The following is a 25,743-nucleotide window of genomic DNA, read 5'->3' on the forward strand; positions in this document are numbered from 1 at the left end:
CCGGCCAAACCAGGACGACGCTGGGCCAATTGTGCTCCGCCCTATGGGACTCCCAATCACGGCCGGATTTGAACCAGGGTGTCTGTAGTGACGCCTCAAGCATTGAGATGCAGTGCCTTAGACCGCTGCGCCACTCGGGAGCCCAAGCATTCCTGACTCCAGGCGTATAAGTTACACACTACACATCACTACTGGGACAAGCTAATTTGCTTTAAACAATGCAAACATAACGTTTTACAGTACATTATGTGTTATCATTGATACACAGTTTATTGTAAACAAAAACATGTATTATGTGTAACTATTTGTCATTTTAAAGTGTTTTTCATGGTTGCAAAGGCAAGGGATGCAAATGCCACCGCAATGAAAGAAAAACTCTGGTGCAAGTTTATTGCTGTATCCCGCTACAGACTTGGTATTGTCAACCTCGGTATTGGGGCTATGTGCAGTGCTACATTGGTTTAATTCGCTGGGGAGCATTCTGGGCAGAGGTTCTAAGTACCATGGCTGACAGTCTTGGTGGACTGTTCAAGCCCTAAAACCAGAGCACTATTCAGAGGGACAGACGTTTCAATCTGTGTCCGCATGCTTCCCAGACGAAACAGTTCGGAAGAGTTTGTGCAAATATTCCGACAACATTTTGTGACGTTTTTGTTCCTGTTGGACTTCAGTGAGTTTTTTCCCCCCGCCTGTTCGGGCACACACAAAAAAATTCTGGAGGCAAGCTGTTGTCAGTAGCCGAAGTCTACGTCCCTTCGTTGATGATTGGTCAACAGTAGGGATTCTTCAATAAAGTCTTTGTTGTCAATCAACGAGAGACGACTCGTTTTCATGCAAATTCTTTCATTGAGAAATACTGCACCAAACAGCTTAGGTAGATGTAAAATTGCGTGACTAAGATCTCCTCTGCAAAAATGTAAAAATAATTGACAGATTTCTTGAGTTATCTTAGATTAATTCAGACTATTTTGAGGACTTGTTCGGTTAGGCGCCAGCCAAACTGAATAATGCTGACGCCTTAATAAGGGCTTCATTGTTTGTAGTAAGACACCTGCCAGATGCTTAGGAGGGAAAGTAGGATAGACATTAACAGCCCAAATAACATAAAATAATAAAATCATCATGAAAGGTTGGCTGCAAAACACCCTGACACTGAAGACCCAACAGCAAAACACATACAAATATGAAGCCAACATGGACAGTTTACAAGTTAAAGGGTGCTATTCTGTGTTAAAGGATAACTTTTGGTTGACCATGAACTGTGGAAGTGTGTATTTGACAAACTCATAAAAAGTATGTCAAATGTGTGAGAAATGTGTGTCAACAGGGTTCTAATTTTTAAGACAGCTAGGCACCTAAATGACTGGGATCCCTAACAACATATAGTCTCATTCAAAAACACACCTAAACTTGTTACCATGAGATCTTCAACCAGATCACAATATCTGCACGATAGCTTCCTAACTTCTAGGAAACCTGTACAAATGTGAGAGAAATGTGATGTGTAATCTTTCATCTAACTAGGCAAAACTACAAGCAAAAGGTCAGAAGAAAAAAAAATGTAAAAAGGAAATGTCTGTGGTTAATCTGAAACATAATTTCCTGTGTTGCAAAATGTCACAGAATTCTGAAAATTACTATAATGATTATTTTAGAAAATTGGAACTGTATTTATTTGATTCTTTATCAGTGTGTCCATAAGTATTGTTAAGGAAAAACATTAAAAAGCAAACTCATCATGTTGTTTGAAAGCATTTTTTTTGTTAAATGTATTTCTGCCCAGCAGTGCTCTCATAAAACATTTACAACAAAAGACACATTCACATGTGAACTTTGTCGAGACAACTCCACATGTCAAACAGAAACGTTGGCACTGCTCTGAACTGGAGCGTCGTACAACAGACTTTTGTTCTAGCCCAGCTGGTCCACACCTGATTAACACACCTGATTCATCATTGTCAATTGAAACCACAATTAGTTGAATCACGTGTGTTATGGTAGATCTACACCTACCAGACTCGGAACGGCTTAGTATTATCTCGGACATGTGAATAAGAGTTTGGTGCAGCCTGACGTGCAATCACTTTTTTGCGACTGCCACGAGTGAAAATAAATAGCACCGTTATAACTTAATTGCGTGTCGGCTGTGTATGGGGAAAACGCTGTGGTGTCTGTTGGGCTGGAACAAAAGCCTGCACACACTATTATCAGTCTTCTCCTGGCCTGATGGCACCCATTCTTGCGGGGGGGCAGAGCCCTGTAAACAGTGCAGCTACGCTGTTGGGGTTTCCATTTCAGCGCTGTTTACTTCACCCAGAGGCATGTGCACCACAGATTCCTCAGACAGAGAGACAGAGACAGGCAAATGTACGCACACACACATGCACAGAAAAGTATTAGTAAACCTGACCCCATCATTGTTCACTCAAATTGTGTAGTCATAAGCAATGTTCCCGCTAAGCTGCGCACCTCCTCACCGACTGCAGTGCAGAAGAAATGCCATGCTGCGCAGAGATGCAAGAGATTGAACTTCACTGAGTTCACCCCATTAGTTTGCACTATATAGATCAATGTTTTTTCTGTGATCGAAGCAACACTATATCAGCCCCTTTTCAATGCAACGAACCAAAATAAATCTAACTTTGCTGTAGGCAGAGCCAGAGCGCAACGGAGTAGAATTCTATTGGCAGGGGTAGCCCACTAGCCGTCTTTCAATCGCCCATGAGTCAATGCGCTATTCAGATCAGTTCAGATCAGAGCGTGTGCACATTTGTTTATATTCTTTGCTAGTTAGCGAGTTGTTAGCCCAGTTTAATGATAAGTATAGGTCAACAATGCGGAGTAACTGCTTCCTACAAGAGCAAAAAAGTGTAGGCTGCATTTCAAGCTGTCTTTGAAAAGCCAGTCAGGTAAAACAAGCTTATAGCTGTGTTCGAATACCCATACTAACATACTGTATACTACATAATATACGTTTATTTTTGTATACTGTAACTGTATCCTTTCAGTTGAGCGTACTCGCGCTTTGCCCGTCTACCGGAAATTGATGCTGTTGCTATGCAACCTCTTGCTAGCATGTTAGCATAAATTACTAACTAGACATTTTACGACTTCGTAACTTCTAGGAAACATGTACAAAATGTACAAACTAGTAAAAATAAAGAAAAACCCTTGAATGAGTAGGTGTGTCCAAACTTTTAACTGGTACTGTATATACTTAACTTACGTCACAAATAGTACGGTTAGTAGGAGTATTTGAACACAGTTTATGTCTAAATTGAAAGGGCAGTGTGTATTTTGAGTCAGGCTTGAATATGCAAATAAGGCAATAATAATAATGGTAATAATAACTAGTTGTGAAGTGGTTTCTTGCATCATACAACCCAAGACAATGTACAGTCACTTATTGGGCCCATGGTGTTACAGACCAAGTAAAAAATCATGAATTAATGTAAAGCCTTTCATAATGTACAAATGTTTTCAAAAGTCTCATGCAATATATACCTGCATAGAACACCATACTGTAGGCTATATCATAGAAATCAAAAGCTATTTCCATGTGAAAATGTTATGGGATTTGCTCCATTGGTTTTGTTGGTAGGCCTACATTATGCTCAAATAGCCACAATAGCCTATTGGCTACTGTTTAAAACTGTAAGGGTACAGCCTCAGTGTTCACTGTAAATGTGCACCGGAAGTTGCACATAATTCACACAATGTTCCAGTTTCCAATCACAAGACCAAAATTTTGCTCAGTGAACCAAAAAACTGGAGGGAACATTGGTCATAGGGAGCCAGGTGTGGCGGTGGTATTTCCTCATATATAAAGTTGTAGTGCTTCCCCTAGTTAACCATGACCAGGCATCAAAACGAACGCAGCCCTGCGCAGAACCAACACAATGTTGCCAGGAAGTTGCAGAATCTATGGCTACGTCTCAAATGTCACCCTATTTCCTACATTGCACAGTACTATTTTCTTTAACGTAAAACATGACATCATCTCTGCTGTAAAGCAAAATTACAGTACTAAGCTGCCAACTCTGGTGCCAGAATAATGCTGTAAATTTACAGGAGAAAGTTTTACAGTGTGGGGCTTGGACAGAAAGCCTGACAACAAACCATCAGGCTATCACAATAAATAAATGTGATACTTACGAAGACAAACACACACACACACACACACCTTCCAGCCTTAATAGTGCGCAAACTGTGGGAATTTAAGAGAATGACACCCTAAAAAGCATAGAGAGGAGAGAAGAGAAGATTTCTCAATTTCAGAGGAGTTAGAGGGATTATTGCCTCTGTTCCCAGTGTAAGACTGCAGCGCCTCGATTAATAAATCATTAAGACATCTCAATTAGGGGGCCTACCGTGTCCCTCACTGTGGCATCGTAATCCTCCACTGCTGCTACTACTGCTGCTGCTGCTTCCGGCATGCTTGGGTTGTGTTCCCAGAATAAGCTTACCCAAGCAGTCTGGCACAGGGACAGATTTACCGGAGGAGAGGAGCAGGCACTAGAGGATTGTGTGTGTTTGCGTGTGTGTACAGTACCAGTCAAAAGTTTGGACAGACCTACTCATTCAAGGGTTTTTCTTTATTTTTTACTATTTTCTACATTGTAGAATAATAGTGAAAACATTAAAACTATGAAATAACACATGAAATCATGTAGTAAACAAAAAAGTGTTAAACAAATCAAAATATAGTTTAGGATGAAAGTAGGATGAAAATAAAAACCCTGGAATGAGTAGGTCTGTCCAAACTTTTGACTGGTACTGTATGTGCACATGTGTGTGAAAGACAGTGTCTTTCCATCTGTCTGTACATGTAATCAAAAGTGAATGACGGTCGGTCAGACAGGCAATTAAAAAGCTTGACTTCACCCGGTTGAGACAACTAGGATCTTTGTGGTGTTAAGTGTTGGGTGGGTGATCCCTGCTGGATCATGCATGGTGAAACAGTTGGGGGTACCTGGCTGAAAGTTCCCTCTCTCAGATCCTGTTTCTTTAAAAGGATTAACAGGCCGAGGCAGCAGAAGGTGACACCCAGGTCTCCAACCAGACCCATGGTGAGGGGAAAGCTCTTTACATTGTTAGATCATTCTACAGAATTAGTGGGGCAACACCACCAGGGATCTTGCTCTCTCTCTCTCTCTCTCTCAGACCTGTGATCAGGGATCTTTGGCCAGAGGCTCATAAAGGACTCAAGAAGCACGGTTACATACACACAATAATACAATTGTATATAATTGTATAATACAATTGTATTCTTGTGGATAGTCAGATTAATATAATACTCTGTTTAAAATGTTTACATACTTTGCAAGAAGAATGATTTCCCTAATAATCCTGTTTACATGGACACATCTGAAATCAGGCTACCTGATGGGACTTTTGATGAATGTAGAAAAAACTTCACTCGCGCACAGGGTTGGGTAGGTTATAGGGATGCACGATATACCAGTGAACATATTGGAATCAGACGATATTAGCTAAAAATGCCAACATCGGTACCGGTCCATTTTAACGCTGATGATGAGAACATCTTTGTTTATAACGTAGGTACATGAAATAATGACGCTAGAGGTCGACCGAATATGATTTTTCAACGCCGATACCGATTTGGAGGACCAAAAAAGCTGATACCGATTAAATCAGACGATTTGTATATGTATTTGTAATGATGACAATTACAACAATACTGAATAAAAACTTTTATTTTAACTTAACATAATACATAAATTAAATCTATTTAGTCTCAAATAAATAATGAAACATATTCAATTTGGTTTAAATAATGCAAAAACACAGTGTTGGACAAGAAAGTAAAAGTGCAATATGTGCCAGGTAAAAAAGCTAACGTTTAAGTTCCTTGACCAGAACATGACAACATATGAAAGCTGGTGGTTCAATATTCCCAGTTAAGAAGTTTTAGGTTGTAGTTATCATAGGAATTATGATTTCTCTCTATAACATTTGTATTTCATATACAGTTGAAGTCGGAAGTTTACATACACCTTAGCCAAATACATTTAAACTCAGTTTTCACAATTCCTGACATTTAATCCTCGTAAACATTCCCTGTTTTAGGTCAGTTAGGATCACCACTTAATTTTAAGAATGTGAAATGTCAGAATAATAGTAGGAGGAATTATTTGTTTCAGCTTTTATTTATTTCATCACATTCCCAGTAGATCAGAAGTTTACATACACTCAATTAGTATTTGGTAGCATTGCCTTTAAATTGTTTAACTTGGGTCAAGCGTTTCAGGTAGCCTTCCACAAACTTCCCACAATAAGTTGGGTGAATTTTGGCCCATTCCTCGTGACAGAGCTGGTGTAATTGAGTCAGGTTTGCAGGCCTCCTTGCTCGCACACACTTTTTCAGTTCTGCCCACAAATTTTCTATACGATTGAGGTCGGGGCTTTGTGATGGCCACTCCAATACCTTGACTTTGTTGTCCTTAAGAAATTTTGCAAGTGGGTCATTGTTTGAAAGACCCATTTGCGACCAAGCTTTAACTTCCTGACTGATGTCTTGAGATGTTGCTTCAATATATCCACATCATTTTCCGTCTTGATGACGCCATCTATTTTGTGAAGTGCACCAGTCCCTCCTGCAGCAAAGCATGCCAACAACATGATGCTGCCACCCCCGTGCTTCACGGTTGGGATGGTGTTCTTCGGCTTGCAAGCTTCCCCCTTTTTCCTCCAAACATAACGATGGTCATTATGGCCAAACAGTTCTATTTTTGTTTCATCAGACCAGAGGACATTTCTTCAAAAAGTACGATCTTTGTCCCCATATGCAGTTGCAAACCGTAGTCTGGCTTTTTTATGGCGGTTTGGGAGCAGTGGCTTCTTCCTTGCTGAGCGGCCTTTCAGGTTATGTCGATATAGGACCCGTTTTACTGTGGATATAGATACTTTTGTATCTGTTTACTCCAGCATCTTCACAAGGTCCTTTGCTGTTGTTCTGGGATTGATTTGCACATTTCACACCAAAGTAGCGTTCTGTCTCCTAGAGATGAATGGTCTCCTTCCTGAGCGGTTTGACGGCTGTGAGGTCCCATGGTGTTTATACTTGCATACCATTGTTTGTACAGATGAACGTGGTACCTTCAGGCGTTTGGAAATTGCTCCCAAGGATGAACCAGACTTGTGGAGGTCTACATTTTTTTCTGAGGTCTTGGCTGATTTCTTTTGATTTTCCCATGTCAAGCAAAGAAGCACTGAGTTTGAAGGTATGCCTTGAAATACATCCACAGGTACACCTGCAATTGATTCAAATGTCAATTAGCCTATCAGAAGCTTCTAAAGTCATGACATAATTTTCTTTAATTTTCCAAGCTGTTTAAAGGCACAGTCAACTTAGTGTATGTAAACTCTGACCCACTGGAAAAGTGAAATAATCTGTCTGTAAACAATTGTTGGAAAGATTACTTGTGTGTCATGCACAAAGTAGATGTCCTAACCGACTGGCCAAAACTATAGTTTGTTAACAAGACATTTTTGGAGTGGTTGAAAAACTATTTTAAATGACTCCAACCTAAGTGTATGTAAACTTCTGACTTCAACTGTACCTTTGACTATTGGATGTTCTTATAGGCTCTTTAGTATTGCCAGCCTAATCTCGGAAGTTGATAGGCTTGAAGTCATAAAGAGCGTGTGCATCAAACATTGCTAAGAGCTGCTGGCAAAACGCAGAAAGTGCTGTTTGAATGAATGCTTACGAGCCTGCTGCTGCCTACTACCGCTCAGTCAGACTGCTCTATCAAATCATAGACTTAATTATAATATAATAAACACAGAAATACGAGCCTTTGGTCATTAATATGGTCAAATCCGGAAACTATCATTTCGAAAACAAAACATTTCACTGAAAGAATAAACACGGAATCCTTCCGTATTTTATCGAACGTGTGGAAACCATAAGTCTAAATATTGCTGTTACATTGCACAACCTTCAATGTTATATCATAATTATATAAAATTCTGGCAAATTAATTACGGTCTTCAGACAGTTCGCAACGAGCCAGGCGGCCCAAACTGTTGCATATACCCTGACTTGCACTGAACGCAAGAAAAGTGACACAATTTCCCTAGTTAATATTGCCTGCTAACATGAATTTATTTTAACTAAATATGCAGGTTTAAAAAAAATATACTTCTCTGTATTGATTTTAAGAAAGGCATTGATGTTTGTGTTTAGGTACATTTGTGAAACGATTGTGCTTTTTTCGCGAATGCACTTTTGTTTAATCATCACCGTTTGGCGAAGTTGAAGTAGGCTGTGATTCGATGATAAATTAACAGGCACCGCATTGATTATATGCAACGCATGACAAGCTAGTTAACCTTGAAATATCATCAACCATGTGTAGTTAACTAGTGATTATGTAAAGATTGATTGTTTTTTATAAGATAAGTTTAATGCTAGCTAGCAACTTACCTTGGCTCCTTGAAGCCAAAAGGTCCTTTTGACGCTGCACTCGCATAACAGGTGGTCAGCCTGCCACGCAGTTTCCTCGTGGATTGCAATATAAATCGGCCATAATCGGCGTCCAAAAAGGCCGATTACCGATTGTTATGAAAACTTGAAATCGGCCCTAATTAAATCGGCCATGACGCCACGTAAAATGTTGCACTATACGTGCAACACAGCATTCCTAACCTAGCCCACAATGTCTGCTCAGTGGATCGAGCAGTCAACAAGTCGAGCAGTCATTTGAAAGAGTAAGACAAGAAAACTCAAAGGCGAAATCCATTAAACACCAAGATAATGGAATTCATTGTCCTTGACAATCAACCGTTCTCTGTCATGGGTGATGTTGGCTTTCACTGAGTGGTCGAGCACCGGTACATCCTTTGTTACTATTTTTCAAATGTTGCCCTACTGGAGTTACACAGTAATAGGGTCAATACTATTAGCTTCACGACTGAAATTTGGACTAGCGATATCAGCCCCATGAGCATGCTGAGTCTGACAGCACAGTGGGTCATTGAGGATTTCGTACTGATGAAAGTCGTATTGCATGCTCAAGAATGTGCTGGTTGTCATACCGCTGCTGCCATTTTAATTGCATTTGAGAACATCTTTGAAACTTGGAAACATGAACACACTAGCTAGCTCAATTCGAACAACTGACTCGAGAAATAAGCTCATCAACTGTGCCTGCAGCAGACGTGATACCCTCTGTCATGGCACTGAAACGCCTGCTCAACAAAACTGACAGGGATATAAACAAAATTTGAGATGAGCTTCATGTGAGTATGTAACATTTCTGGTATCTTTTTTTCAGCTCATGAACATGGGACAAACACTTTACATGTTGTGTTTATATTTTTGTTCAGTGTAGTATTCGTATTCTAATTCCTAATTCTAATGCCACTGATTCTGTCACATAACAGTGGATTGCGCATGCCAATTCTGACTTCGCCAATGCTAAGCTAACCAGTTAGCTAGCAGCTAGTGTGCAACGTTAGTGCTGACTAGTTTCTATGGAGTGAAGATGGCCCTTTTTCCCGACGAGGTGGATGTTTTTACTGGCCCACATTGGCGAATGAAACAGTTGCCCTTGACAACAGTTTGCCCCGGCAACAAAACTGCCCACACAGGCTGTGAACAAGCGATTCGGTGGCATTCTCTCTTTACTGTGTCGCCACCATGCTCGATGCTATGTACAAGGGCCGCTACTTCGATGCAGACAAGAAACAGGGTTTACGTGAAATGTTACATACACAGCTGGACAAGATGGAAACGGACACAGTAAAGAGAGAATGCCACCGAATCGCTTGTTCACAGCCTGTGTGGGCAGTTTTGTTGCCGGGGCAAACTGTCCGTGCCGAGGCCACGGACAGAGAGCTGAAACTTCACTGCTTGACATGTATGATGCAATCCTGGTTGAGAATGAAACGACTGAACAAATGAACAACGAAACAGCACAGCCAGTAAGTGAAAGAAATAGGTTTTGGTTATGTTTTACTGGTAATGGGGACATACGTAAATGCCAACAAAATAACTTTTTGGTCAGTGTGGTGTGTGTGTGTGTGTGTGTGTGTGTGTGTGTGTGGGTGTGTAACCTTTATTTAACTAGGCAAGTCAGTTAAGAACAAATTCTTATTTACAATGACAGCCTACCCCGGCCAAACCCGGATGACGCTGGCCCAATTGTGCGATGCCCTACGGGACTCCCAATCACGGCCGGATGTGATACAGCCTGGATTCAAACCAGGGACTGTAGTGACGCCTCTTGCACTGAGATGCCGTGCCTTAGACCGCTGTGTCCATGTGTGCGTCTTAACTATTTAACTGTACTAGAATGCTTAAAAGGCCGCAAAAAATGTAAATATCGGTTATCGGTATCTTTTTTTTATGGAAAGGAAAATTTTGGGTATCGGCCCAAAAATGTATTATCGGTGCATCACTAGTAGATTACTTTCAAAATGTTATCCATTACAGTTAGTAGTTATCTGTCCGAAATTGTAATCAGTAAAGTAACTTTAGGAATACCCAAACTCGGTAACGTAATCTGATTACATTCAGTTACTTTTAGATTACTTTCCCCTGAAGAGGCATTAGAAGAAGACAAAAATGTATGTTACCAATTGAACGTCATCTATTGCAGGATAAATAAATGTTAAAGTTTACATAGCTGGCCATATATGGATGTTTTACTTTATGGGTTGGTTATATACAGTGGTTGCTCAACTAAAAGTTTTGCGAATATGCTGCGGGACTTAGAGGTAATTTGTGGTTTAGTACGGTACCCTGTGTCACTACCTCATTCCTCCAGACCAGCGCAAGGGGGAGTTAGAGCACTGATTAAGCTTTTAGGTCCCAAGGCGCTACTGTGTCTCTAATCGACAATAAATGGGTGACATAAACCAAATAGAAACTGATAATAGTGCACGACTTCAGCAGCAGGCTGTGAATTCTGCAAACAACGTTTCTAGCAGGACAATATATATATTGGTCATATTGGTCATGGATCCCGAGTGGCGCACAATGAGATTGCCTTGCAGTACTCCAACTTTATCCCCTGAAATAGCGGTAGGCGCACGAGGTTCAAGGCACAAGGGCAGAAGGCACAGGACGTGCCGCAGAGCAGCGCACAGAAGACAGACCTAGCCCATGGGGAATGGAGGAGGAGGGGGGTGGACCCCCACCCCACCCCACCCCGCCCCACTGGGTAGCACAGAGCAACACTTTAAGGGGCATTGCATTAATGATGGCGCTGACCAGGGAAACGTTCCCGCTAATCTTAGTGCCTGTCTGCACGTTCAAACTAAAACAATGTAACTAATAATGGCGCGAAAAATTCCCCTTAGATATGAATTCTGAGGGCAGAACTTATTCAATATTAGAGCATTAGACCTCTCACTAAAGGCGTCAGTCAAAAGTTATACTTAAACTGGATTTAACAAAAAATGACATGAAAAGCGCACATTTGTAAATCCCAAACTCTAAAAGTAATTGGAAAGGTAGATACAAATTATTTGTGACATTGTGCTTAAAATAAAGAATGTAAACAGGATGAAAACAAGATGCTCTGTTTTTATTTGCAGTAGTGATGGACAGCTGGAGGCATTTTGAAAACAGATTTTCTTTATTTACAGTAGTGATGGACAGCTGGAGGCATTTTGAAAACAGATTTTCAAACACTTGTTTTTCACAAGTGTACTGTAGTACTGTAGCAGGTGTAGCCCTATCAGCAGGACAATAGACTCTTTATAGCCCGGCTACTGTAGGTTTGAACATCCCCCAACTCGCAATGTATTCGATGACATTGCGACCAAAGAGAACAGACAAAATGGACATTGTTTTCTTCTTAGCCAGCTTCTTTCTCTGGTGCTACCCGTTCCAGGGTTAGGACTGTAACCACCAGCTTCTTTCTCTGGTGCTACCCGTTCCAGGGTTAGGACTGTAACCACCAGCTTCTTTCTCTGGTGCTACCCGTTCCAGGGTTAGGACTGTAACCACCAGCTTCTTTCTCTGGTGCTACCCGTTCCAGGGTTAGGACTGTAACCACCAGCTTCTTTCTCTGGTGCTACCCGTTCCAGGGTTAGGACTGTAACCACCAGCTTCTTTCTCTGGTGCTACCTGTTCCAGGGTTAGGACTGTAACCACCAGCTTCTTTCTCTGGTGCTACCCGTTCCAGGGTTAGGATTTTCAACAGGACTTGAAAATGAGCCGGAGCTGAGAGGATCACCAAAACTAAAGGTATTTTGGTTTCAGTGCATTTTCTTTCAAAAAAATGTATATAGCCTATCAATGTGTAGGCATACTGTGTAAAAAAATCGATAGTTAAATAAAGGTTAAATAAAATTTTAAAAATGATTGTGTACTAAAAACGTGAATGTGTTTTTGCAACGCATACAACCATGCCGACAACCATCCGTGGAGATCAGTGGACAAAGGCCTGGACAACAAGCCACACTGAAAAAGCGCATGGTTGCCAAGAAAGCGATTAGTTTTGCTAGATTATTATGTGTACGCAGCATTTTTGTGTTGGAGTCCCTTTTATTTCTTAATTTATCTACCGTTTCTATCATAGGCCACTGTAATCGATGGGGGCTCAGGGCGGTACCATTCTGCTCATCTGATGAAGGTACACATGGTTCAGATTCAAACTTTGAAGTCCGAGATCGAGTTATTGAAGGCAGACCAGCAGAAAGAGAAACATTATCTGAGGGCAGAGATACGGGCGACAGCTGATGCATTGGTCCAGAGCCAGGCGGTATTGGCAGAGTGTCACTCGGCATTGGCAGAGAGTCAGGCAGCATTGGCGGATAGTCAGGCGGCATTGGCAGAGAGTCAGGCAGCATTGGCGGATAGTCACTCGGCATTGGCAGAGAGTCAGGCGGCATTGGCAGAGAGTCAGGCGGCATTGGCGGATAGTCAGGCGGCATTGGCAGAGAGTCAGGCGGCATTGGCGGATAGTCAGGCGGCATTGGCAGAGAGTCAGGCGGCATTGGCGGATAGTCAGGCGGCATTGGCGGATAGTCAGGCGGCATTGGCGGATAGTCAGGCGGCATTGGCGGATAGTCAGGCGGCATTGGCGGATAGTCAGGCGGCATTGGCGGATAGTCAGGCGGCATTGGCGGATAGTCAGGCGGCATTGGCGGAGAGTCAGGCGGCATTGGCGGATAGTCAGGCGGCATTGGCGGATAGTCAGGCGGCATTGGCGGAGAGTCAGGCGGCATTGGCGGAGAGTCAGGCGGCATTGGCGAATAGTCAGGCGGCATTGGCGGATAGTCAGGCGGTATTGGCGGATAGTCAGGCGGCATTGGCGGATAGTCAGGCGGCATTGGCGGATAGTCAGGCGGAGAATGACACGTTGAAGAGGGCGAGGAACGAGATGGAGTCACAATCCATGCCAGGCACACCTGTGAGCTCTGGAACCACCTCCAACAGGCAGAGTCAACATACCTGGTGGGTTCATCAGGTCGTCGGTTCAGCCTGACATTTCCAATCCTCTTCTGACAACAGAAGTTGACCAACTGCTCACCGGGCACAGCAAGGGCCGTCCGGAACCGTTACGCTGTTCTTCTATTCCAAGGATGTGTGTAACCGAAGAGAGATACCACGAGTGGACACAGAATACCAACTGGGATGGATCCGGAGGCAAATGTGGCTTACCAGTGAGCCTCCGGGTGTTCATCATTAATACTGTGTCTCAAAAGTGTCTGTCCATGACTGATGCAACCCGTAAAAGCATTAAAGACAGAGTTAATAAGTACTTGAGGTCACCGAGAAAGTCTGGACATGGCCTGCTCTCCCTTACGTAAGGAATTAGGCACTTTACCATGTTTACTACAGTATGTACTGTAGGCTATGTTTACTTGTCAGACTGTACAGTAGCCTAATAAACAAATGCAGGCAGCTTCTATTTAAAATGCTTTAAATGCTTTATTATCCAAATGTTTAAAGTGCGTGTGGGTGACCTCATGCAACCGCAAAATGCCAAATAAAGCATATACTGTACAGTACTGTATTTCTTCAGCATCTTTATGCTTTCATTAATAAAATTATGATAAAAATATTATTTCAAAATTACGAATTACTATGGGAATAAATATTACTGAATGACAGAAATATTGGAACAAAGTATGCTAATGAATGTAAACAAATTGTTGCTTACTGGAAAATACTATTTCAAACACACACGGTCACGTTGTACAGCGCCATTATGGCTATTAGCAGGACAATAGACTTGCCTAGAAGGAGGGTAGGGGGAGATTTCTTCCGTCAAATGTATTTCTTAGTTAGGTTGGCTGTTTCAGTTTAATCCACCAGAAAAGACAGAACAAATAATACAACAAAGATTGTGGTAAAACTCAAATATACTAATTGATTAAAAATGTTTTTTTTTAAATCAATTGGAACCATTAACATGTGGAAGGGAGAAAAAAGTATTATTATAGTTAACCCTGTTTTTCACAAGCGTAGCAGGCTGTGAATTCCGCAAACAATGTTTCTAGGATGGGCTATTAGCAGGACAACATATAGGTCATATTGGTCATGGCACTCGAGTGGCGCAGTGGTCTAAGGCACTGCATCTCAGTGCAAGAGGCATCACTACAGTCCCTAGTTCAAACCCAGGCTGTATCACATCCGGCCATGATTGGGCGGCGCACAATTGGCCCAGCATCATCCGGGTTAGGGGAGGGGTTTGGCTGGCTGGGATGTCCTTGGTTTCTCTCCCTCCAAAAACACAAATAAATATTTATATTATTTTGGCCTTTATTCAGATTACAAATCACTCACTTTAGTTTTTTTGAAAACAAAATAATCTCCAAAATATTGTTATATATAGCCTACCCGCTGTGGTCAACTATTTCAGCACCGTTTCGGGCTGCTCTGAGACAAACATGGAGAAACGAAAATGTTCAACTATATTCCATGATATTCTTAAGATATATGTGTTGACTGAATATAAGCATGTGATGTCTGCTAAATAATCAAGTTGATGGCACAGTCATATAGCCTCGGCAGCTACATAAAGCGGAGTGACTCACTCATTCATGGCTTTGGATCAAAATAAATAAGTACCAACATTCTTTCTGATAGTCTTTAATACAGAAATGTTTTGGTTATCCTGACCTGGACACCATGTACAGTATTATAATAGCCCATTATGGGCTATTCACAGGACAATATACCTTTACCAAAACCTCTCTGTATTTTGATACTTTGTGCAAGGCAATTGATCAGCATTGAGAACTTTGTGGATGGGGCCTCCGGAGTGGGTCAGTGGTCTAAGACATTGCATTGCTGTGCAAACTGCGTTGCCACAGATTATGGTTCGATACCCATTCCGGCCGCCACCGGGAGACCCATGAGGCAGCTTTTGGTTTCTCTCCCTCTCCAAACAGAAATAAATCATTCTAAATAACAAACTTGCTTTATTTACAAATTAGTGAGAATGTCTCACCCCATGTTCAAGAATGGCCTTTTTCCTCGCTCACTCTAAGTTAAATGAAAACGAAATCATCTCCAAAATATTGTTAATTTTTAAACAATTCGATTATTTTTTATTCATTTGGAATGATATAAAAGCCCCTTAGATATTCTCACAGAACAGATTTTCACTAACGAAAAATTACCCATAGATATTAATTTAGAATTCTCCAATCCTCTTATGCTCTAATTACTGTAGCCTACTCCCGACCATCACGTTGTACAGCGCCATATTTTCCGTTCCCTGAGGGTTTCGTTTTTCTTGGAATAGAAACATCATAATGTTAATTAAATTAATAAACCTACATTTCTTAAAATCAATTCCATATACTATGTTCTTACAAAAAAGGTAATGCCAATATTGAAGACTATCAAATGATTCTCAAAGATGCCCTCTGGTGGTCAAACTAGCACTAACCAGCATTAATGGTAAAAATGGCTGACAATTAAATAACGTGCCATAGAAATCTGCAGCAGCCCGCAGGGCCTACCACTTCATCTTCAAGAATAGGACTTGGAAATATGGATGTATAGATTAGCCTAATTGTTTTACCTGAGCATAACCCAAAAATGAAGGACTTATTAGCCAGCCCTACTCTGTTGCTTATGATTTTGTTGTCATGGAGGACTGATTGGGCTCATTGATTCAAGTTGAAAAATAAATTCTGCGCTCATGGAATGGTATGCTTTGAGCACTACTGAAAAGAGCTATTTACATGTCAAAATGAATGCCATATGCTGCATTTGCTATAGGCCTATTGTTTACCTTTTTGTTGGTGACACTTTGATATCTTGATAATATGCAGCTGTTTATAGGGCAAATCCACAGATGAAACAGTAACAAAACGGTCGCCCCGCCTCTGTTTTGGTAAAAAGCAGAAGAATGGGTCTGGAGAAATGTAACCACTCTCAGATTAATAGACAGAGCTATGGATGCAAGGACTGACCATCCATATTTTTTAACAATGTTATGAGGCTATACAGTGTTAACATTTATAATGTTTCCAAACAGAGAAAAACAAGCTTATATTTTGGGTTCTCATGGAGTGTGACAGTTGAACTAAGCTCATGAGGCATTTCTAAGTTATATTCTTCAAGAATCAATGGATATATATATATATATATATATATATATATCCAGAAATGGATGTAGCAACTACAGATTTCCCCATTAAGTCTATCAAAAGGTGCAAGTTTGAGCATGTGTCCATTAGGCCTATGGATAATTTATTTCATCAGCATGAATTGGATTGAGCAATAAAAGCCCCACTTTTATTCCATAGGCTGGGATCCGCACTATGCAGCTGTTGCAAGAACGCATATTTCACTGGCTGTCCACCGGTTTCAAAAACAAAGATTGATAGGCAGCTTAAACTTCTTGAATTCAACCATTACTGGGTTCAAATACACATTTGGATTTGTGAACAGCCATCCACAACAACCACAATCCATAAGGCGCAAATACTGTAGCTAAAAATGAGAGATCAGCAGTCTGATTCACAATCACATCAATGCGCTATGTAAAGATCAATAATAAGTGATATATACGTATCGCTGTAGACTACACCACTGCTGTCATCCTTACCTCCAAGCGTTTATTCAAGTTGGATAATCTTTGGATGCCGACAGCAGTTGCACCATTGGAAGACATAGCTTGGACTGTAGCCAACAAAAGCCTTTTCCTGCGCTTTTCCCGCGATCCATCAAACACATTTGGTATATCATCATAGTGGTCTCTCGCTCAGGTGGAACAAACTTAAACTTGCACCTTTTTTCAATCCTGCTTTGAATGTCATTGAGGAAAGTGTCAAAGATTTTTTTTCTTGTAAACATCCTTTCCGAATTTCAAAGTAATCCTCAAAGTAATCATCTAGTTTTTCAAAAGTATCTGTAATCTGATTATAATATTTTTGTAATCTGTTACTCCCCAATCCTGCTCGCACATAAGAGGGAGGGTTGTGCTACAGCTGCTGCCACATACACAGATCAAATACACCGCTGGAACGCCGACTAAGCTGTTTACATGTCCTAACAATTCTAAAGATTGCTCAGAAAACCAGGTATTTTAAATTGCATATGCAAACTTCGATTATGAGTTTACGCTCATTAGTAGTCATACTGCCTTCTGCCATAATCAGTTTAATGTTGCATTATTCGTGTGTATGTAGGCATACTCATTGTTTCCCCCATATGCATTTAGCAGCGGCAATATATAATGTAGATGTATGGATGTAGGCCCCAGGAATGTAAGCCCCAGCAATTTTCTTTATGCAAAACCATCTAAGACTCAGATCATACAAAATAATGTTACAATTACATCTGAACTGTTTTAAATCGGAATTTGATCTATGGCCTTAATATTGGGTCAAATGACATTCATTAGGCCCGTGATTCATTACAGCTAAATAATTGAATGTATTAAATTAATAGTTTAGTTCCAAAGCGACATAAAAAAAGCACTTTGAAGCTCATTTCTGAAGCTTCTATCTTGCAATAGGTCTACACAACATAGAAATACAATTGCTTTTACACAGCACACTACGATTCCCAGAGTGCATTTCAATTCCCAGGGTGTTAGGGCTGCTCGCTGGCTACTGTTAGCAAGCCCAGACAAACTCTTACCTTGTCGACTGTAGGAATTCATCGTAGGGTACCACCCCTGAGAAGCGAAACTGATGAAGAGGATGAGGACAATGGCCTCAGTACTCCTCTTGGGGGTGTAAGATGAACACCATCCGCTATCCGGCTGGGTGAACACTGCGAGGAAGACTATGATGAAGGGGGGGGGGCGTCTCAAGGGCTCATTCTAGACAACGCAGCTTTCAGGGTATTGCCGTTGGCTTGCTTCTTCACTCCCATGAATTCAACCTGTCAAGGGCACATGAACACACAAGTTGGAGTGAGGTTAGTCATATGTGGACCAAATATGCTGCTGTTAAATAAATACTATATAGGCATATTACTTCACATATAATGCACCTGTACAAGCCTTTGTACAGTGCCTTCGGAAGGTATTCAGACCCCTTGACTTTTTCCGCATTTTGTTACGTTACAGCCTTATTCTAAAATAGATTAACGTTTAATTAATGAACGTTTAATGAAACTATGTCAATCAGTATTTGAATATGTTGGTAACCCGTTGTATAACAAAGTGATAATGCCCTCGAAGTCGGTGTTTGGAGGATATATTTGCACGGTTTGCCAGCCCTCGACCTCGTCTCGGGCCTAACAACACCCATGCCAATATATCCACATTTATAAACAATTTTAAATACAGTGCATGTCAGAGCAAAAACCAAGCCATGTGGTCAAAATAATTGTACGTAGAGCTCCGAGAAAGGATTATGTCGAGGCAAAGATCTGGGGAAGGGTACCAAAAAATGTCTGCAGCATTGAAGGTCCCCAAGAACACAGTGGCCTCCATCATTCTTAAATGGAAGAATTTTGGAACCACCAAGGCTCTTCCTAGACCTGGCCACCCGGCCAAACTGAGCAATCGGGGGAGAAGGGCCTTGGTCAAGGAGGTGACCAAGAACCCGATGGTCACTCTGACAGAGCTCCAGAGTTCCTCTGTGGAAATGGGAGAACCTTCCAAAGTGACAACCATCTCTGCAGCACTCCACCAAATAGGGCCTTCGGGAAAGATGAACAGAGCAAAGTACAGAGAGATCTTGATGAAAACCTGCTCCAGAGCGCTCAGGACCTCAGATTGGGGTAAAGGTTCACCTTCCAACAAGACAACAACCCTAAGCACACAGCCAAAACAACGCAGGAGTTGCTTCAGGACAAGTCTCTGAATGTTCTTGAGTGGCCCAGCCAGAGCCCGGACTTGAACCTGATCGAACATCTCTGGAGAGACCTGAAAATAGCTGTGCAGCAACAATCTGCAGAAAAGAATGTGAGAAACTCCTCAAATACAGGTGTGCCAAGCTTGTAGCGTCATTCCCAAGAAGACTCAAGGCTGTAATCGCCACCAAAGGTGCTTCAACAAAGTACTGAGTAAAGGGTCTGAATACTTATGTAAATGTGATATGTTTTTTATGTTTCATAAATTAGCAGAAATTTTTTGTCATTATGGGGCATTGTGTGTAGATTGATGAGGGGAAAAAACTATTTGATCAATTTTAGAATAAGGCTGTAATGTAACAAAATGAGGAAAAAGACTATTAGATATCATCCTGTACAAGTCAGTCTCAATTCTAACAGATTCTCCACTACAAGGGCAGTTTGGGTTACACGTGCTAATAATGAGATCGCCTCCAGTCCTTCCCAGTACACACGGTGCCTAAAAAGGTGCCAATGCTGTCCACAGGCTAGGGCAAACAATGAGACAGTGACAGACTCACATACAGGCAGTTACACCCACACGCTCCACACACACACACTGCCCTCCTCAGTAGAGAGAGAAGTACTTAACAATGAAAAGGTCAGTCCTGTATTTAACCACAGAAATAATAACAGCCAAATATGGCCTTCACTGGAGTAGGTTAATAACTTATTCAGAAGACTGGGCCTGGGCAAAACCCTAGGCCTCGGCTGCGAAAGCAGCATCAAAGCCGGTCTTACTGCTATTACGCACAATATTAACATCACCTCCGACATTCTAAACAACAGTGTTTACTTTCCGGTGTCAACGATGCACATTAGTTCCATTGCTTTGGTGAGGCTCTCAATCTACCCCCTCTGCTCCAATATAATAGTCCAACCTGTCAAACAAGACAGCATTTAGTTGTCTTCACTCGCTATTTGCCACACAATACATCATTTCCAGTCTTTCCGGCATGGCACACATCCCTAAAAACAAAACACTCTCAGGCTGCCCTCCGATTCGCCCTACTTCCCCCCCGAAGTGTACACGTTCATGGATTTACAAGGAATGGACAGGTGTGAGCAATACGGTTAAACACATGCTTATACCAATCCAATGGTTTGATATCAATGAGGGAGCGTGAACAAGTGGACACTTGGCTAAGTAGGGTTGAGATTTGGACTGCAGCCCTTGAACGGGAACATCTGCCCTTCTGTTTCCTCAATGCAAAAGGGTTCCAAGGTCAAGCAATTATTTGACACCAAATGAAAATCAGATTCGTGTTCGGGAGGGAGAAAACGTTTAGAAACGAGGAGGTAACGACTGAACTTGTGCAATGGGAACACAGATGTTAATTTACAAAAGGCTCTGCTACGGTATGTGCCCTACTTAGTTTAATACCACTCAGGAGAAACGGGTCAAAAAGACTTACCAATACTACAGTCTGTGCTGATGAGATCTCCTCAGTGTACGTGTGCATGCGCGCGCGTGTAATAACATATGGCCTGGAGGGATCCAGTGACATAATACTCAAAGTGACAATCTGGTAAGGGGGAGTGTTGGCTTGTCGTCTGATCTGCCGCGCCATGAGAGGTTTCCCAGCGCACGTTTGCGCTGCTATAGTCAACCCAGCCATATTTTTTTAAATCAGGGGAAGGCTGGGGTCTGTCGCATATAAATGTCGTAACACATAAATGTCAAACCAAAGCCATATCATGTTGAGCATTTGTGAATAGACTAAGGTTCTTGACAAACAAGGTCATTATTTTACTGTAAAAGGCTAATTTGTTCTTAATGACTAACCTGGCTAAATGAAGGTTAAATAAAATTGTCAACACTCCATTGATGGCTCATATCAATATACATGAATGATTGAGTGAACTAATAATTATCTTGCAAATCTGTCTTAACATCTCCATCTTAAAGGCCCAGTGCAGTCAAAAACATGATTTACCTGTGTTTTAGATATTTCCACACTATGAGGTTGGAATAATACTGTGAAATTGTGAAAATTATGATAATGCCCCTTTTAATGTAAGAGATATTTAAAAAGACCGCCTGAAATTTCAGCCCAATTTGGTGAGATGGAGTTTATCACCAGGCGGTAAATTAGTTAATAGACCAACAAGAAAGAGTTCCAAACCTCTCTGCCAATAACTGCTAGTTTTCAGCTTGCCCTCCCCACTGAGACCACTCCCAGACAGTCCTAGCAAAAGTCTTGCTTTAGAAATTGCTCTTTTCTAAGAAGCTATGTTTTGTTTATTTTTGAGCAGTTTAATTTAAAACAATCACAGTAAGGTATTTAATTGTTACCCAGAAATGATTTGATATTAAGAGCAAAACGGCTGCATTGGACCTTAATGTTTCCAGTTGTAGGCCCTTTTGACCGACCAATTGGATAAGAAGTGCACATCAACAATATACAGGTCTGAAAATGTCTCCTCACTTGACAGAAATGTGTCTCTTGCAGCCAATAAAATAATTCATTTCCCCAGTGCTCCGAACTGTACCGAAGGTAATCATGTCTGCATAAAAATAACATGGGGTCGAGATTGCCAGCGGTAAACAACAATTAGGGCCGTGCGGCGCGCAAAATTAATCACTGAAATGTACTTCTGGTGTTCCACAGTTACTGCCTGCCTCTCGGGCCTAATTGAGTATGAATAATTCACTCAGGGACCACAATTAACGGTAGTGTATGTACATGCCTGCGCGTATGTATCGGGAAAATTACGCGATGGCGGCTTGACACGTTGGAGTTTTTCTTCCATTTATTGACAGAGGCTGCTCCTGAAAGTTTTTGTTAAGGCAGGTGATGGCTGGGGTGGAGTGGAATGGGGGGGATGGAGGCTTGGATAGGAACAGGTGAGCATTTACGGTGCAAAGCCCCTCCCCAAAAATATTGTCTGGTGTGAGGACCATGGTTGTCTGAACTCATTGGTGCTGATGGCAGGGCACTTGGGAGACAACGGGGGAGAGGAAAGGGAGAGAAGGGAAGGCGGGAGAGAGTGGAGCCTGGCTGTGCTGAGAGAAAAATGACACCTTATCTGACATGACAGAACCCTCCCCATGTTGACACAATACTCGCTGCTGCATGCTCATGTTCTCAGAGAAAAGAGAGACGAGCTGTAGCCCGCAGGTTTCACATCAATCAGCAGTTTTAAAAAAAAGAAGACAGGCACAAGCACATACAATCACTGGGATATTGCTCAGTGTGATGTTGGAGATCTCGTAGGGGCAGGGAGTGTGGTATGTGTTGGCTAGGAGAGCGTGGGGGCTGGGGAGGCTCGTATCTCAAAACTGAATAGGTACAAGTCTTGACCCTTTCAATGTGTAATAGACAGCAATGCCTCTAAAAACTGACAGTTCTGTCGAAAAGTAAAACATTCTCAACAGTTGACAAGAACAAAACAGCCCTTGGAAATCCAACTGACTTCCCAGTTAAGGATTTAGTCCGACGTTAGGCAGTAAAAAACGCTTCTGACTCTACATGCACTTATTTCAAGTTATTATACTAAATATCTGCCAAATATTTTATGGTGGAATGCAAACAGAGGTATCAAATATTATTCCATGTTCTCAACAAAGCTTCCTGTAATCCACAAGTCTGAGATGAGACAATTAAAACTACATTAACATTCAACTCTGGCACTGTACTATAATTGGTGCTGTTCACAGACTAAACTACTCTTCACATTAGGCTTTCTGCCATTTTGTTAGCTACAAGTACCCTGACACCGATGTCTGTCAGCTTTAAAGCTTAGACCTGTCAAACTTTGTGAACACTAGACCCTTCTACACAAGAGCTATCATTTAGATTTCTTATCGAGGCGTTGTATAGAAGTCTAAAGTGGTGAAGACACTGTAATTTATACAATGGGCGGGTCTAATCCTGAATGCTGATTGGTTAAAACCACATTCCAGCCGGTGTCTTTACAAAAGTTGCCACCGGCTAAATCTATGATGTTAAAATGCCTATTTAATATGTTCCATCTGACTGCGCAATCCACTGTCTCATCAGCCCATCCAGGCAACTTATAAACTTGATCTCCACTATAAAAAGCAGCCAGTATGGCAATGGAACATTTAGAACGAACGACTGGGTCGCGTCCATAGATACAGAACAAAAAGACTGAACGACTGGGTCGCGTCTCTAGCAACCCTAGATTTGTGTCAGGACTATATCTTGTGGAAGGATGAAATAGTATGAATAAATGTATCAAATTAACATTTAATGAAACTATGTCAATCATTATTTTAATATGTTGGTAACCCGTTGTATAAAAGTGATAATGCCCTCGATGCCGGTGTTTGGAGGATATATTTGCACGGTTTGGCATGTTATGGACTGGCTGCATATACAGTGCATTCGGAAAGTATTCAGACCCTTTGACTTTTTCCACATTTTGTTACGTTACAACCTTATTCTACAATTGATTCAATCATTTTTTTCTCTCATCAATCAACACACAATATACCCCATAATGACAAAGTGAAAACAGGTTTTTTGTAATGTTGGCAAATTTATTACATATAACTAAATGAAATACCGTAATTTCCAGACTATTGAGCGCACCTGAATATAAGCCGCACCCACTGAATTTTTTAAAAATTATTATTTTGAACATAAATAAGCCGCACATGTCTATAAGCCGCAGGTGCCTACCGGTACATTGAAACAAATTAACTTTACACAGGCTTTAACGAAACACGGCTTGTAACAAAAATAAATAGGCTTTAAAGAAACACGGCTTGTAACAAAAATAAATAGGCTTTAACGAAACACGGCTTGTAACAAAAAATAAAAAATTAGCAGTAAGCTTTAGTTGTCTTTTTGCGCTGAGTCAATTCCTCAAGCTGCTGTTTCCAACGTCTTATTATCGACTCATTAAGACCAAGCTCCCGTGCAGCAGCTCTACTTCCTTTTCCAACAGCCAGATCAATCGCCATCAACTTGAAAGCTGCATCATATGCATTTCTCCGTGTCTTTGCCATGATGAGGGTGACAAAATGACTACCGTAATCAGAATGATGGGAAGTTTGAGAGTGCTTGATTTAATCTAAACAGTAAACAAAAAAGATGTTTGACCTTAACCCATTCGGCAATTTCATTGGTCTAATGAAAGCTTCATGCCGCCAAAAAACTGAGCACGTCACAAGAATGTTTTTTTTTTAGAAAAAAATTTGAAAGCGGGAAAAATCCATATATTAGCCGCGTCATTGTTTAAGCCGCGAGGTTCAAAGCCTGGGAAAAAAGTTGCAGCTTATAGTCCGGAAATTACGGTACCTTATTTACATAAGTACTCAGACGCTTTGCTATTAGACTTGTAATTGAGCTCCGGTACATCCTGTTTCCATTGGTCATCCTTGAGATGTTTCTACAACTATCTATATAAAGGTCCCACAGTTGACAGGGCATGTCAGAGCAAAAACCAAGCCATGAGGTCGAAGGAATTGTCTGTAGAGCTCTGAGACAGGATTGTGTCGAGGCACAAATCTGGGGAAGGGGACCAAAAAAATTCTGCAGCATTGAAGGTCCCCAAGAACACAGTGGCTTCCATCATTCTTAAAAGGAAGAAGTTTGGAACCACCAACACTCTTCCTAGAGCTGGCCACCCGGCCAAACTGAGCAATCGGGGGAGAAGGGCCTTGGTTACCCAATGGTCACCTTCTCCCATCTCCACAGAGTTCCTCTGTGGAGATGGGAGAAACTTCCAGAAGGACAACCATCTCTGCAGCACTCTACCAATCAGGCCTTTATGGTAGAGTGGCCAGACGGAAGCCACTCCTCAGTAAAAGCACATGACAGCCCACATGGAGTTTGCCAAAAGGCACCTAAAGGACTCTCAGACCATGAAAAACAAGATTCTCTGGTCTGATGAAACCAAGATTGAACTGAATGCCAAGCCACGTCTGGAGGAAACCTGAAAGCATCCCTACGGTGAAGCATGGTGGTGGCAGCATCATGCTGTGAGGATGTTTTTCAGCGGCAGGGACTGGGAGACTAGTCAGGATCAAGGGAAAGATGAACGGCGCAAAGTACAGAGAGATCCTTGATGAAAACCTGGACCTTCACCCCAGTCTGGACCTCAGACTGGGGTGAAGGTTCACCTTCCAACAGGACATCAACCCTAAGTACACAGCCAAAACAACGCAGGAGTGGCTTTGGGACAAGTCTCTGAATGTCCTTCTGTGGCCCAGCCAGAGCCCGGACTTGAACCCGATCGAACATCTCTGGAGAGACCTGAAAATAGCTGTGCAACGACGCTCCCCATCCAACCTCACAGAACTTAAGAGGATCTGCAGAGAAGAAAGGGAGAAACTCCCCAAATACAGGTGTGCCAAGCTTGTAGAATCATACCCAAGAAGACTCAAGGCTGTAATCGCTGCCAAAGGTTCTTCAACAAAGTACTGAGTAAAGGGTCTGAATAATTATGTAAATGTGGTATTTCCGTTTCTATTATTTTATAAA

At 41.6% G+C, this 25,743-nt stretch overlaps 1 protein-coding gene across 1 annotated transcript in view; it reads right to left on the bottom strand.

Moving 5' to 3' along the window:
* Window positions 1-25,743, bottom strand: part of hdac4 (histone deacetylase 4) — a 255,347-nt gene that overhangs the window by 222,191 nt on the left and 7,413 nt on the right. Inside the window, exon 2 of the mRNA XM_029703522.1 lies at window positions 18,086-18,331. Coding sequence (XP_029559382.1) covers window positions 18,086-18,107 — 22 coding nt within the window. The 5' untranslated portion in view covers window positions 18,108-18,331. The remainder of the gene's footprint in view (window positions 1-18,085; window positions 18,332-25,743) is intronic.

This window comes from Salmo trutta, chromosome 20 (genome assembly GCF_901001165.1).
Source record: "Salmo trutta chromosome 20, fSalTru1.1, whole genome shotgun sequence".
NCBI classification, from domain to species: Eukaryota; Metazoa; Chordata; class Actinopteri; order Salmoniformes; family Salmonidae; genus Salmo; species Salmo trutta.